Here is a 12,852-nt window from a genome sequence, read left to right on the forward strand (position 1 = left end):
TGGCGCTTCTCTTGCCCTCGCCTTCCATCGTTATCAAAAATTAGGGTGTCGATTTAGGTGCTCTTCACGGCTGTGTGTGCAATCGTCATAGTGGCGGCTGCCGTGTACGACCAACGACAGGCAGCCGCCAAGGTGGAGGCGCGTCGCGCCAAGGCAACTGTGACACCCGACAGCACTGCCCCGCTCGCCCTCTCCTCTTCGACGACGATGGCGCGCAGACCCCATGAGGCGGCCACCCCTGGGGGTTAACAAAAGACGAGTCGATCGAGTATCCGTTTCCAGCGGCAAAGGTGGCCGCAGCTGGGAAGCGGCTTGACTCAGCTTCTCCCCCTCTGGCGTTGCGTGCGTGCCGTCGGCAAAGGAACCTGAAAAGGCTACGTTGGCGGCGGAGGCAACTATGAATGCAGTGACGACAACGTCGACGCCCTCGCAGCCGCATAGGGTGCGCGCGGAAGCGGTGACGCGGTGAGCGACGGAGCAGGATGAAGAGCTGCTGCACCGAGCAGAGCACGGCTTGAGGTGAAGTCTGCACAAGGGGGAGCGCCACCGCCCTGTGAGAGCCTTGGTGCTTGTCTCCTCCTCTCCTCATCCTGACTCTGCCCTCTCAGGAGTATGTTCACTACGCCTTCAGAGACGAGAGATGCTACTCATCTTCAGAGCCCACGTCGCCACGATGTGGCACTTCCAGGCACCGTGACTGCTGCATAATGCTGCCGTGAGTTATGTCGGTGTGCATCTCTTGTTGGTGCAGGCATGGAAGAGAGGAGGAAGCACGCGTATCTGCAGGCTCGCGAGCATACATGGAAGGGTGCAAAAAGGAGGGAAAGACGCCTGCGTGCCTGTTTTGTTTTTCCCTCTGCCTCTTCTGCCCATCTGCACGTCAGAGTTGTCAACTATGGTGCTGTCAGTGTTGCGGCGATTGATGGAGCCACCCCCCCCCATTCTCTCCACTCGCTATAGAGAGCGAATATTCCACTGACAGGATCCAGCCTCCACCCTCTCCTCGAGTCTAACGCCTGCCGCTCTCCCACTGCGGTTTTTTTTTCTCCTTGTCGGCGCAAGAGATGCACGGCTGACGTAGTGCGGCGAATCTCCTACTCGCTTCGTAAGCTTGCACAAGTGATGGTTTCTCCCGGTCTCACGCCAATCCCTCGTTGCGCACAGTAAGACGGAATAGGCCGTTACAGCGCCTTTTGTAAGACATCCCTTTCCCTCATCCCTGTAGCGACTTTCCCGCTACTTCTGCGTGCAGGAAAGCAGACCATAAAGCCAAGTGGTGCCTTTACCCTCACTCTCGTGCAACGGCCTTCGCACCCCCTCAGTGATGTGCGCTTTGAAGACGCCTGTCCCTGACTGTTGCGCATGTGCATGTTCATTCATGTCGGGGTGCGTTTCTCCCTTGAACGCTACACCTTGTCCTCCTTCCGTCCACCCCTCTTGCCTACTCGCGCTCAACACCAGGGACGTGACAACATTACTGGAGCACACTTCACACCTGTGTGCGCCCGCACGTCGCCCTCTACGATGAAGACGGACAAATTGGTGTCTGAAGCAGTTCAGACGTTCCGAGAGGCACAGAACCTACTGCCCACCCTCTATACCCATCTCTTCGCACTGGAGAACATCATGAAGCAGAAAGCCGCACTGGTCGGAGCTGCGCGTCGGCGTGAGCAGTGCTTTGCGAAGGCTCTGCACGCATCGCATTTCCTTTACATGGATGCGGACACAGAAGAGCGTACACCTCTGGAGGCTATAACGGCAAGCCCCAGTTGCGAGCACACCACCTCTCCCGTGATGACTTCCCCACTGGGGGTCCTGGCGGCGTTTTCGGCTGCCACGGTCCACCACCTTGTTGCTCAGCACCAGCGAGATGTGGAGGAGCTCCTCGGGGTCGTTTCGCGCATCACACAGCAGACTTGGTCGCAGAAGGTAGAGCAGCTCCAATCCAAGATTGCGCGGCTCGAAAGGGGAGACGAAGTTGACAAGGCACTTAGGCATCCTCCGTCAACGAGCGGCACTGCAGCCGCTTCGTCAACGCCTGCTTCATCCTCGTACTTTGCTACCGCTTCAGAGCTCTCCGTCGCGCTCTACGGCTTTGCAGCCTGCCTGCTGAAGATGGGGAGTGTGTTGCAGGAAACGATGCTGGCACTCCGCAAGGATGCTGGGCTGTCTCTCATGACGCACTCCGCTCCTGGTACATCCGCTCTGTTGATGTCCACCACCACCGACATGGCGAGTCACCTTGCCACCATTCTGGCTCGCGAAGGCAGGAAGGGTGAAATTCTGTCATTGCTACCGATGGATCCCTCTCACTGGGAACCCCTGAAGGAGGCCACGTCAACCTCAAGACTCTTCGACCGGGGAATAGGCGTCGCGGTGGCGCCTCTGCAGCCAGTGCGACTCGAGGATGCAGTGGGACAGCTCGGGTCCTTCTTGGAGGCACGCTGGAAGAGTTGCTGCGACAGCTACCTTCTTCCCGAATCGCACCTGTTACTCGCCCTTGTTTAGTATCTTTACACAATAATGTGGTGCTAAGCACTACCTGTGTGTATGTGTGTGTGCTAGTCTCTGAGGGTAGCTTTTCCTAGACGGGTAGTGCTTACCCCGATGAAACGCGGTTATCCTCGACGCCTCTGCGAGAGTGCGCACATCTCCCACTTGAGAGACATGCAGAGTGACGGCCTAAGAAGCAAAAACACAAACTTCTCAACACCCTCTCCGAGACGCACTCTAAATGCAGACGCAGTTTTTGTGAGTCGACTAGCAGCCGTGTTCGGTGAGGATATATCTGTAGACACATATACATACGCATATGCACACACTCAGCCTCCCTCTACTTCTCTCCTCATGCCTGGTGCGTTCTACACACGCGCACACTCTTCTTCCTCCGTCTCTCCCTTCTCTTTCTTTCTCTTTCCCCTCTCAACCTCAGTCCTTCCCTCCCCTCCCTCCTCCACTCCGGGCCGTGTTAGCAAGCGCGCACCTTTTTTGTGTGCGTGTCTTCATGTTTCTCCCTTGCGTTTCCGTCACCCCTCTTTCTCCTTCTGCGGCTCCAGACTTTTTCTCTTGTGATCGTCCTCACCACCCGGTGCTGTGGAAGGGGAGGCCGTTGCTGTTACTGTTTTATCCCCCCTCTTTCTCCGTCTCTGTGTAGTTTTTTTTTTTGCTTTTTCGGGCGGTCACCGCGTGTGACTCAGCAGGGCAAGGGGGGGTCGTTGGTACTTTCTGCTTTACCCTTCTTCATTTCTCGCCAACTCTTTACAAGTTTTGTACTGCATCTCATTGCCCTCACCCGCTTGCACGTTCTTGTGTGAGCTATCGTTGTCGGAGTGGGCTGTTTCGCGGTGTGTGTGTGTGTGTGTTCTCTCTTATCTCGAACTTGAACTGTCGCGCAGCTCTTGCAACTTCAACTCCTACGCGAGCACAAGTCACTGCCCTGCTTTCCTTTTAGCTGCTTTTCTCTCTTTTGGGGTTTCCGTGTCGCTCTCCTCTCACTCTATCGCACTCTGTTTTTCACACCGCACTCCGCTCTCACTTACTCGAGAATAATCACGCCTGTGTGCTTGTCGGTGTGTTCGTGTGTGTGTGTGTGTGTGTGTGTGCGCGCGCGCGCGTATTGCACTTGTGTCGTGCCAAAGTGCTTCTACTACACCTCAGTGACACAGCTGAGCCAAAGGCGCAGGAGAGAAAGCCCATCACCTTTTTTTGTTTTCTCGTTGTGCAGACCAGCATAAAACAAAGGCATCTCTCTCTCCCTCTCTCTCTCTCTCTCTTGCTACGGCACCACCCGCGTTCACCCACCGCCGCGGCTTCTTCACCTCACGAAACAGCAGCAGTGTGGATTCTCTTTCAAGAGAAGCACCACCTATTCCCCTCTCCCCCCTTTTTCCAATTTCTTTACTTCTTTGCAGTACTTACACATAAACGCGCTCAACTATGGAGAACGAGCAGACGACCACGCTCCTCGTGTACTTCACCCTGGCGCTGTTCAACTTCGCTTCCAGTATCATTCAGGGTGTCGCAGGTATCGGTGATGCCATTCTGATTCAGGTCCTGTGGCTTCTCGCGTGCAATCTCTCTGATGATTTCAGCAGAACCCCGCTTGGCGACTCACCGGTGCGCGCCGTGGCGCTCATCATGTACGTGCGGCTGCTCTTTATGTCTCCGCTGGTGGTCTATCTCGGCCTTAACGACAGCGTTTTCTCCAAGCAGATGACGATCATGATGGCTGTACCGAGCACCATCTTTGCAATGGTCGGCGTCATCCTGTACACTTGGCTCGATACCGGCACCCTAAAGAAGATCCTCGGTTTCACTTGCTTCTTATTCGCCCTCGTGTACGTTGGCATCATGATCTACCGCGTCTGGCGGAAAAAGAGGCAGGTGGAGGAGTTGAAATCGCGAAATGTCAAGCTGGTGGTGGAGGCCGACGCCCTGGCAGAGGAAGCGCAGCTGAGCCGCAAAACGAGTATGGTGAACCTCCACGCCAGCATTGTGCAGAATGTGCCAAACAACAGCATTTTTGCCATGCGCCCCCCTGCCCCTCCCGTCCATGGCGCTCTTAACGTTAGTGCTCTGAGCATGGCCTTGCCGCTGAATTCGAGCATGCTGCAGGACTCGGCCATGGCGATACCGAGTAATACGATTATCGCCGAGGGTGTCACAGCCCCAGGGATTGATGCGCGGACTGGCCTGCCAGCTGATACGACTGAGGCTTTCGTCAGTACCATCGGCAGCGAGGTGTTCGTGGGATCCGAGACGCAGGCGCCTCGCGTAAACGAGGAGAATGTGCCGCGACTGACGCCGTCGAAGATCTCGCCATTGCGTACCATGACGTTCACTCGTGTCCGCATTAACCGTAACATCGATGCAAACGGGAAGATCAAGATGAGCGCAAAAGTTGGTGCGACTGTGGCGGCGTCGCTTGCGGGTATGATGGCGTCCCTCACCGGCGTGAATGCCCCGCCGCAGATCATCTTCATCCTGATCTTTGATGCCCCGAACTACATCGTACGCGTCAACTTTAGCGCCCAGTCCATCCCCAGTAACATCGTCCGGTTCATCATGGCCGTCTGGAACGGCTCCTTCACCTCAGCCATGGTTCCGCTGATGATCGTCGTGGTCATCTTTGGCTTCGCCGGCGTGTTTGTGGGCAATCGCGTCGGTCGCCTCCTCGGCCCGCAGAGCTTCAACGTGTTCGTACTGTGCCTGCTTCTTCTCTGCTCACTGGCCATGATGGACAAGTGGCAGAATTTCCTCATCATCTGCACAATCTTGACTGGCATCATCACTATTTCATGCGCCTACCTTGAGAACAAGCACAACAAACCCCTCATTGAAAAGCAACGGCTGTCGGAGCTCGAGGTGGAGAAGCGCCTGTACGACTGCCTGGAGGAGCTCCAGCGCAGCCACAACAGCTTTGTGCAACCTATGCACTCGGTATCGACCTTTACTGCACTGGTACCCTTCCAGCGCACGAATTATCCGAAGTCGATGCGGAGAGGCGCGAACTTCGACAATGACGATGAGGGTATCGGGGATGAGCGCGAGAAGGACGCCACAGCATCCTCAGCGGCCGTCGCAACTCATGCTGAGCTGGGCTCGGTCAAGGAAAGAAAGAGCATCTCTTCCTACCATTTGCTCGAGCAGCACCGCAGCACTGCCCCACCGCCTGCAGTAGCAGTCGCAAATGGGGGTGAAGAAGTGTCCCCAGCCGCTCCAGCGGCCGCCCATCCGCGCAGCCCCTCAGACAAAGCAGACGAGAGCACCGTTCCGGCGGGCCGTCGCGCCTCCGGCTACCGCACACCTAGCAGTGACAGTAGTGACAAGGAGTGCAACTACCTCCCTAGCTGGAGTAGAGATATACTGCAGAATGATCAATCCGCTCTGAGCGACCCTGATCCCTCTCTCCCAGAGTGCCAGCCGCCCTCGCTGCGCAGCATGAACAGCAGCGTGTAGAACGTACTCAAAGACCAGGCTGTGATCCGAAAGCGATGAGGCAAAGCTCACCGCTGCGCTGTGGCACTTTTGGGGGAGGGACTACTGCTATGCTCTCCCTGAGGCTTCCCCCTCCCCCCGACACAAGCACAGAGAAGCACCCACGTAGGCTACACTCCCCTGCACCGTTGCGTCTCCGTCGAGAAGAAGAAGAATGGCGACCGCCTGCGTGTGCGCGCGTTCTTTTCACTCTCTCTCACTCACTGCATGACGGGAACCTCTGGCTCAGAGGGGGGCGAAGAGGAAGGAGACTCGAAACGCCTCCATGCCCTGTGACAGAAAAGGGGGCGTCTTATTAAAGTGGGTTGGAAATAAACACTTTGTGAAAGAGCGATTGAAACATAGATGCCTCCCATAAGGGCAGGCTCAAGAGGAGCGGCGAGTAATACAGGTGCCATGCAGCCATCCCTGCTATACTAGCGCAAACACCCCCCCCTCGTCTCTCTCCTCCCCCTCTCACGCAATGCCCCCACCCCTTTTCCTGACATATTTCCTTCTTTTATGTTATCTTTAAGGGCGACTGTGCCAAGGGGTTTTTTTTTTGGAGAGCTCGTTACCCGTCTGCTCCACCTCACTCGGTTGTTTATGATGATGATGATTTTCGGTTTGGGTGCTCATCTGGTTTCCCTCTTTCCCCGTTTTAGCTTTGCTGCCTTGTGTTTCAGTTGTCGATGTATCTTTGTTTAGTCTTTTCGGTTTGGTTTGGTTTCTGTTGTTGCGCGCTATACTCGCCCTACTTCCCCATACACACATACGCCTCTATTACAGATCGGAGCTTGACGCTTCTTGCGTAGGCGTATGTATATGTGCGCTCGCTCGAGTGAATGGGAAAGGCTGATTTTTTTTTTGGCTGTCTCTCTGAAGCTTTCTTTTCCGTCTGTGTATACGTGCGTGCGTGCGTGCACAAGGCGGAACCAAAGCTGATAGACAGGAGAGCGAGCGAAACGAGAAACGTAGAGTGGTCCCCTCTCTGCTCGTTCTATTTACCCTCCCCCTCCCCCTCCGGGGTCTCCTCTACCGACTCGTTAATCCTCAGCAGCCTCCGATGCTGCGCGAGCAACTAAGATGACTGCAGAAGATCGCATCGTACGTGCCGGCATCCCCTCGGTGGTTCGTTTGTGTGCCTGCTGGGACTTTCTTTCGTTGTGACCACCAATTTAACGAAAGGTAAAACATTAGCGGCTGACTCTTCTCTCTCTTCTTTTTCTTTGTCCTCCAGCAACACACACACACACACAGAGAGAGGGGGAGAGGGAGAGGGAGGGGGAGGCACACGCGCACACCGGTTATACTTGCGAAGATCAACAAGTGTCTCACAGGAGCACCCGACCATCACTGCTCACAGCGCTACTGCGTACGTGCAGGACCGTATCTCGTCGAGAGCAAGTCTGTGAGTGCGCTTGTGTGTGGAGAGCACCGAGAAGACGACGATCACAATTTGTCTGCAGCCCCTCCTCTCCCCACCTCTTTGCTGAGTATGCGCAGTCAAGGTTCCCAACTGGCCACTGGCATATGTGTCTCGGCTGGGTGCGTCGATCGTTACATGTCTGCGTCTGCGAAGAAGAGGATGGATGTTTTACTGCAAGCGGGTACGGTGGTGTAATGGTGTGCGCAAGGCTGGAACTCGCTGATGTGTCTTCCTTTGGTTTGGCTTTTTACCTTCTTGTGAAAAGATCGAGGTGAGGCGGAGCGAGAGAAGACGAAAGGACAGGGGGGACATGCCTCTCTCTCTCTTTATCTTGAAGACGGTGATGCGGCGGTGTTGTGCTGAGAGGCAAGTTGCGCTCCCATCAATTTCGATGTCATTCCTCTCCCCTTCTCTCTCTCTCTCTCTTTGTTCTCTTTTCAGCTGCTTATCCCGCGTTGAAGTTTTGGATGAAGAGCACACATATATGGGCAAAGGGAGAAAAAAGTCGTGCGCCAGCCCTGCTTGGGCTCGCGCTGGGTCCCCTTTCTTTGTAAAGACGTGTGCTTCTGTTTTGAAGCCTTTAGAAGATTTCTTCGCGTTCTCCTGCCCCCCCCCCTCCTCCTCCTCCTACGGCCCTCTCTTCGATCCTCGGAAAAGCAAGGAGTTCTGGAGATGGTGGGCCGGCGTCCCTCGCGCACTCGCTCGCTATCATGCAGAATAATACCACTATATACGTTTGCCCTGTCTCCCTCCCCGCTATCCTACACACTCATGCATGTACACGGTGCTCACTCGCTCTTTACCTTCGCATGAGTTTTTTTGTTGCTCTCGTCTTCCCTCTCGCGTACTCCGCAGCTCCATCTGGCGCACTCTACACACATATCCGCCGATCTCAGTATTAGGAAACATAGGCACAGAGAAGACAAAATAAAGCAACAACATCGTACCAACTGGCCACTTACACAACAGAGAAAAAGTTCCCCAACTAACACGACGACTTTTCTTATTACCCTCACTCTCATTCTTGCTATTGATATCACCCCTTCCCTTCAGTCTGTGCGCACCTTGGGCACGGGGCGTAACCTCTTTGGTAGGCATAGCACAACCAGCCCTATAAGACCAGCCATTGCGTCGCCCGCGTTTCCCCTCGTCATTTCACGCTTCGCAAAGACACTCCCCACCCCCACTACCTCTGCCCCTCAACCAAATATATACAATCCTCCTCCTCCTCCCCCCACCCCTCTTCGCTTTTTTTGATGATGCCGGAGTTCAACCGATACAACCACGAGGACAAAACGACATGGCTGAACGCCGTCGAGAAACCGAAAGCGGCCCTGGAGGCGATCATCGACCCGTCCATTCTCGCGGCAGACTTCTGCCAGCTCGGTGACGAGGTAGCGAGCGTCATTTCACCGGCGGGTGGCGCAGTAGAATGGATTCACGTTGACGTGATGGATGGCCACATGGTGCCAAACATTAGCATCGGCCCCGGCGTCGTCTCCTCGCTGCGCGCGCGCTTTCCGAACGTATTTTTTGACGTTCACTGCATGGTTAGCGACCCCAAACAGTGGGTCCCTGTCATAGCCAAGGCAGGCGGCTCTGGCTACACCTTCCACATTGAAGCGACGGATGACAGCAAGGGTCTTGCGAAGCTCATTCGCGCTCATGGGATGCAGGTCGGTGTGGCGGTGAAGCCGGCAACGAATCTCACCCAAGAGCTGAAGGAACTGATTGAGGGCTGCTACGTGGATCAGGTCCTGGTCATGACTGTGGAGCCTGGATTCGGCGGACAGTCTTTCATGGCGGAGCGACTGTGCTTCATCGCCGAGCTGCGTCACAACTACCCACACCTAAACATTGGCGTCGATGGCGGTATCGGTCCCGGCACGGCGGAGCAGGCAGCCGACGCCGGCGCTAACATCCTAATCGCCGGTACGTCAGTGTTCAAGGCCAGCGACCGCAAGGCGGCCATCGAGGAGCTGCGCGCGTCGGCGAAGAGTGGGATCTCCAAGAACTCGCGGGGTTAAAAGTCGCTACCGAGGACGAGGTAAACTGTGGTGTTGTGTGTTTTTTAGATCAAAAGGGCCGTTCATGTTCAGCAGATCTGGCAGCGTCACGCATAGTTTAGTTTCTGGAGCGCGTCTTTGATCCTTGACTTCGCCATCGTGATAAGTGCACGTGTCTCTCTCTTCAGCCAGCGACCGAGTGGAGGGGGTGCGGTAGGAAGGCTGCGCGAGTGGAGCATTGCCTGCGTACAAGAAATGATGGGAGAAAAAGCAGTGGTCACGAGCACCCCGCTGAGTCCATTACCCTCCCCCCTTCAGCCCTTCTCTTTCACTCCGTATTGGTTCTCGGTGCTTTTTTCCCATAGCAGGCACATTATATCCCTTTTACTTCTGCTTTGGACTCCATTCATAAACTCACAGGCACTCACCACCGCCTCCCCTCTCCGTTCGCCCGGCCCTTTTTTTTTCTCGCTGTCAGAGCACAGTTTGCTATCCCAGCAACGGATCCTCTCCTTCGTGTCCTTTGGCCCTTCTCTAGTGTTGCTGCCTCTCTTGCTTTGTTGTTGCTTGCTTGCTTGCTTATTTGTTTGCTTTTCTTCTCCTCTTTCCTGTCGAGGCTGAGGCTCCGTGTTATGCCAAGACATCCGCAGGTGCGATCAGTGGCACCCCACACGTGCACGCCCACCTCCAGTCGGCACAGCGACTGATAGAGAAAGAAGAAAAAGGTGCGTTCTGCTTTCCACAGGGAAACAACTACTCTTTCACATTCTCTTCTTCGTCCCACCCACGTCAGGCAAGAAAACACACACACACACACATATATATATATGATGGAGCCCCCAAGAAATAGCGTTAAGGTATCACCTTCCTTCCTCATTCCCCTATGTACTCTCTCTCTCTCTGCACCTCGACTCGTACAGAACTGAAATTTCGGCATCTTACTGAATTTGACCCACCACGAGGAGAACAGGAACAGCCGCAGCGATGGGTGCTAGTGGAAGAAAAAAACGATGCAGCATGAAGGACGGTAAGGGGGGCATGTGATAACTCCGGTCATCCTCTGCTGTCTTTCCCTCCACGCATGTGAGTCATCGTGTGTCTATTATGTGTGTGTGCCTATGCTGTGACGCGTCCCCCTACACGGTGGCATTGTATCTACGTGTACACGGTATTTTACCGAGAGGGCGAGACCCTTAACCGTCTTCTCCGGACTCAATTTGACAAAGAAAACAGAGGGACACAACGAAGGTAGAATAAAAAAGAGAGCCTCAGCGGAAGTGAGCGCTCCCTCCTCCTCCTCCTTGGCCTGTGCGTTGTGAGAAGAACGACAGCAATGCGAAAAAAGCGAAAGCGGCAGTGGTTAAGGAAGTATCTTCTTCCCGAGCCCTCAACACCCGACTCTCTCTACAGAAGTGTTTATGGGCGTGGCGAATGTGAAGGGGAGGACGGCTAGCAGCTGCAAGACACTTCCCCCCCTCCCTCACCCCGCTGTCCCAAGTATGATGAAACAGAAGTGCCAGGGTCGCTGATGTAGACGTGTGCCTCTCTGTGTGTGTGTGTGCGTGTGTGGGGAGTACAAGTGTTTGTGCGCTTTTGGCTTGAGCATTAGTGCCATACTTATTTACCAGCTCCACTGCAGCCTCTTTCTCCGCGTTGAATGGGCTCTTTACTTCTTTCATTCGATTAACCTCGCTTTCCTTCTTGCGCAAACCACACGTTGGCCTACAGGGTCACACTGCCACCTCCCAGCGCGTTCTTTGCTCGTACTCTTTTCCTTCTTCGTTCCGCTACTACTCATGGGGTGCAGGCCCTTGTGTGGGCGTTTGCTGAGCTGCCTCAAGAGAGGAGGTTTGTGGCGAAGCGTGCGGAGCGGCAATTATCCCGATGACACGTGGGCGCTAAGCCCTCAGTGCTCAGCCCGACACGCGACCTCGTCGTCGGTCACCCTCAACTTTGCAGCAGCATCCGCTACCACCTCAAACCCGGTTTCATCCCTTCATGACGCCTTTGTTTCTCGATTCTCAGCTCAACTTCTCTCGAGTCCGCATCGTGACATCACCCACGTCCCGTACGGAGACTGGTTCGCACTTTACGTTCAAGCGCGCAAGCACTGGCACTCGCTTGAGTCGGCATCTACTTGCGCCACGTCTGCCACCCGTGAGCAGAGAAAGAAGGAAGGGAAGCCAGAACAAACTGAGGCATTCGAAGCACGTGAGCAACGTGCAAAGCAGGCCATCGATGCGCTGCTACTAAGTAGCGTGTTTGCACGTCACTGGACGGAGGTGCAACCATCCACCACGTCGTCGTCATCGCCGCTTTCGACATATCGCTGGTGGTGGCATCGTAACTCTCTCTTCACCGCAGCCCCGGCAAATGCTCAAGACGGTGAGGCCGTCTCGCCATCCCTGGAGCTGTGCACGCCAGCCTTTTTGACGGAGCCGCTGCTGGGTGGCAATCACCTGCGCCTATGGATGGAGGACATTCGCGCCTCCTCTGGTACGACGGGTGTCAGCCGCTCAGCCCACGACGCTGCAGCGGCGCCGACGGTTATTCTCCCATTCTCTACCTTGTGGGTGGTGAAGCAGAGTGCGTACTGGCGGCCATCCGCGGCACCTGAAGCCGGTGTTGGTGAAAGCAGTGGTGCGGCCAGCAGCAGTCATGAAACACCCACTTTTACCCTTCAAGAGCGACAGGCCCGCCAAGCACTTCTGCAGTCGGTGGACCAGCTGCTTCAACTGCAGCGCGATACGGTAGAACATCGCAAGGGGACATCGGGGCTTCCTGTGGATCAGCTGCAACACGTGTGTGTCCTCTCGCCTACCCAAGAGTGGGACCTCTTGTGCTGTCTCCCTCGCTACCGGCAGGCGCTGTACAATCCAGCTCGCGCAGCGTCACCCAAAAGCACGATTGTATCGGAGCACTCGGCAGCGGCATGTGTATCGTCACCTCGGTGGCTATCACTGAGCTGCTTGTGTGAAGACACCACCGCGCGACTCGCCTACTGTACGCGCGTGTTGAATTGGCGGTGGCAGCTGAAGTCAAGCACGAACGCAGCAACGACCAAGACCACCCCTGTCACCATCCGGGTCCTCTCGCCTTCGACTGAGCACGCCCACCTCCGCAGTCTTTCTCTCTTCTCGCTGCACGAGCAGTCATGCATGAAAGCCTCACTTCAGCGGCGACACGCTGCTCGGCGGCAGTCCTCATCTGCGGCCTCTGGGGAATCCTTGGGAACGACAGTTCACGAGCAGGCGCGCAAAGGCTGCAGCGACGCGGCGCGGCGGATGTCGCATCGAGAAGAGAACATCCGTCAGTCCTTCTCGGCCCGCTGAAGAAGCCCGTAGAGTGAGTGTTTGCATTTGCACAGCGCCCAAGTATGTTTCGGGGAGGGGGAGGGGGGGTTCTTTCATAACCCGCAACTGGAGCGGAGCGAGAGAAAAA

General features: G+C 55.5%; 4 protein-coding genes across 4 annotated transcripts; all 4 read left to right on the plus strand.

The window, feature by feature from the left end:
- Positions 1-1,524: 1,524 nt before the first annotated feature.
- Positions 1,525-2,508, plus strand: LBRM_33_1810 (conserved hypothetical protein; the record flags this gene model as incomplete). Its single annotated transcript, XM_001567899.1, has 1 exon — positions 1,525-2,508. One exon carries the CDS (start codon positions 1,525-1,527, stop codon positions 2,506-2,508), a length of 984 nt encoding a protein of 327 aa, XP_001567949.1.
- Positions 2,509-3,936: 1,428 nt separating this feature from the next.
- LBRM_33_1820 (hypothetical protein, unknown function) lies at positions 3,937-5,958 on the plus strand (the record flags this gene model as incomplete). The annotated part of the gene is made up of 1 exon (XM_001567900.2): positions 3,937-5,958. The coding sequence occupies one exon, from the start codon at positions 3,937-3,939 to the stop codon at positions 5,956-5,958; it is 2,022 nt and encodes a 673-aa protein (XP_001567950.2).
- A 2,706-nt stretch (positions 5,959-8,664) lies between these two features.
- LBRM_33_1830 (putative ribulose-5-phosphate 3-epimerase) lies at positions 8,665-9,432 on the plus strand (the record flags this gene model as incomplete). Its single annotated transcript, XM_001567901.1, has 1 exon — positions 8,665-9,432. The coding sequence occupies one exon, from the start codon at positions 8,665-8,667 to the stop codon at positions 9,430-9,432; it is 768 nt and encodes a 255-aa protein (XP_001567951.1).
- Positions 9,433-11,207: 1,775 nt separating this feature from the next.
- On the plus strand, positions 11,208-12,743 carry LBRM_33_1840 (conserved hypothetical protein; the record flags this gene model as incomplete). The annotated part of the gene is made up of 1 exon (XM_001567902.2): positions 11,208-12,743. The coding sequence occupies one exon, from the start codon at positions 11,208-11,210 to the stop codon at positions 12,741-12,743; it is 1,536 nt and encodes a 511-aa protein (XP_001567952.1).
- Between the last annotated feature and the right edge of the window lie 109 nt (positions 12,744-12,852).

Source organism: Leishmania braziliensis, chromosome 33, assembly GCF_000002845.2.
Source record: "Leishmania braziliensis MHOM/BR/75/M2904 complete genome, chromosome 33".
NCBI classification, from domain to species: domain Eukaryota; phylum Euglenozoa; class Kinetoplastea; order Trypanosomatida; family Trypanosomatidae; genus Leishmania; species Leishmania braziliensis.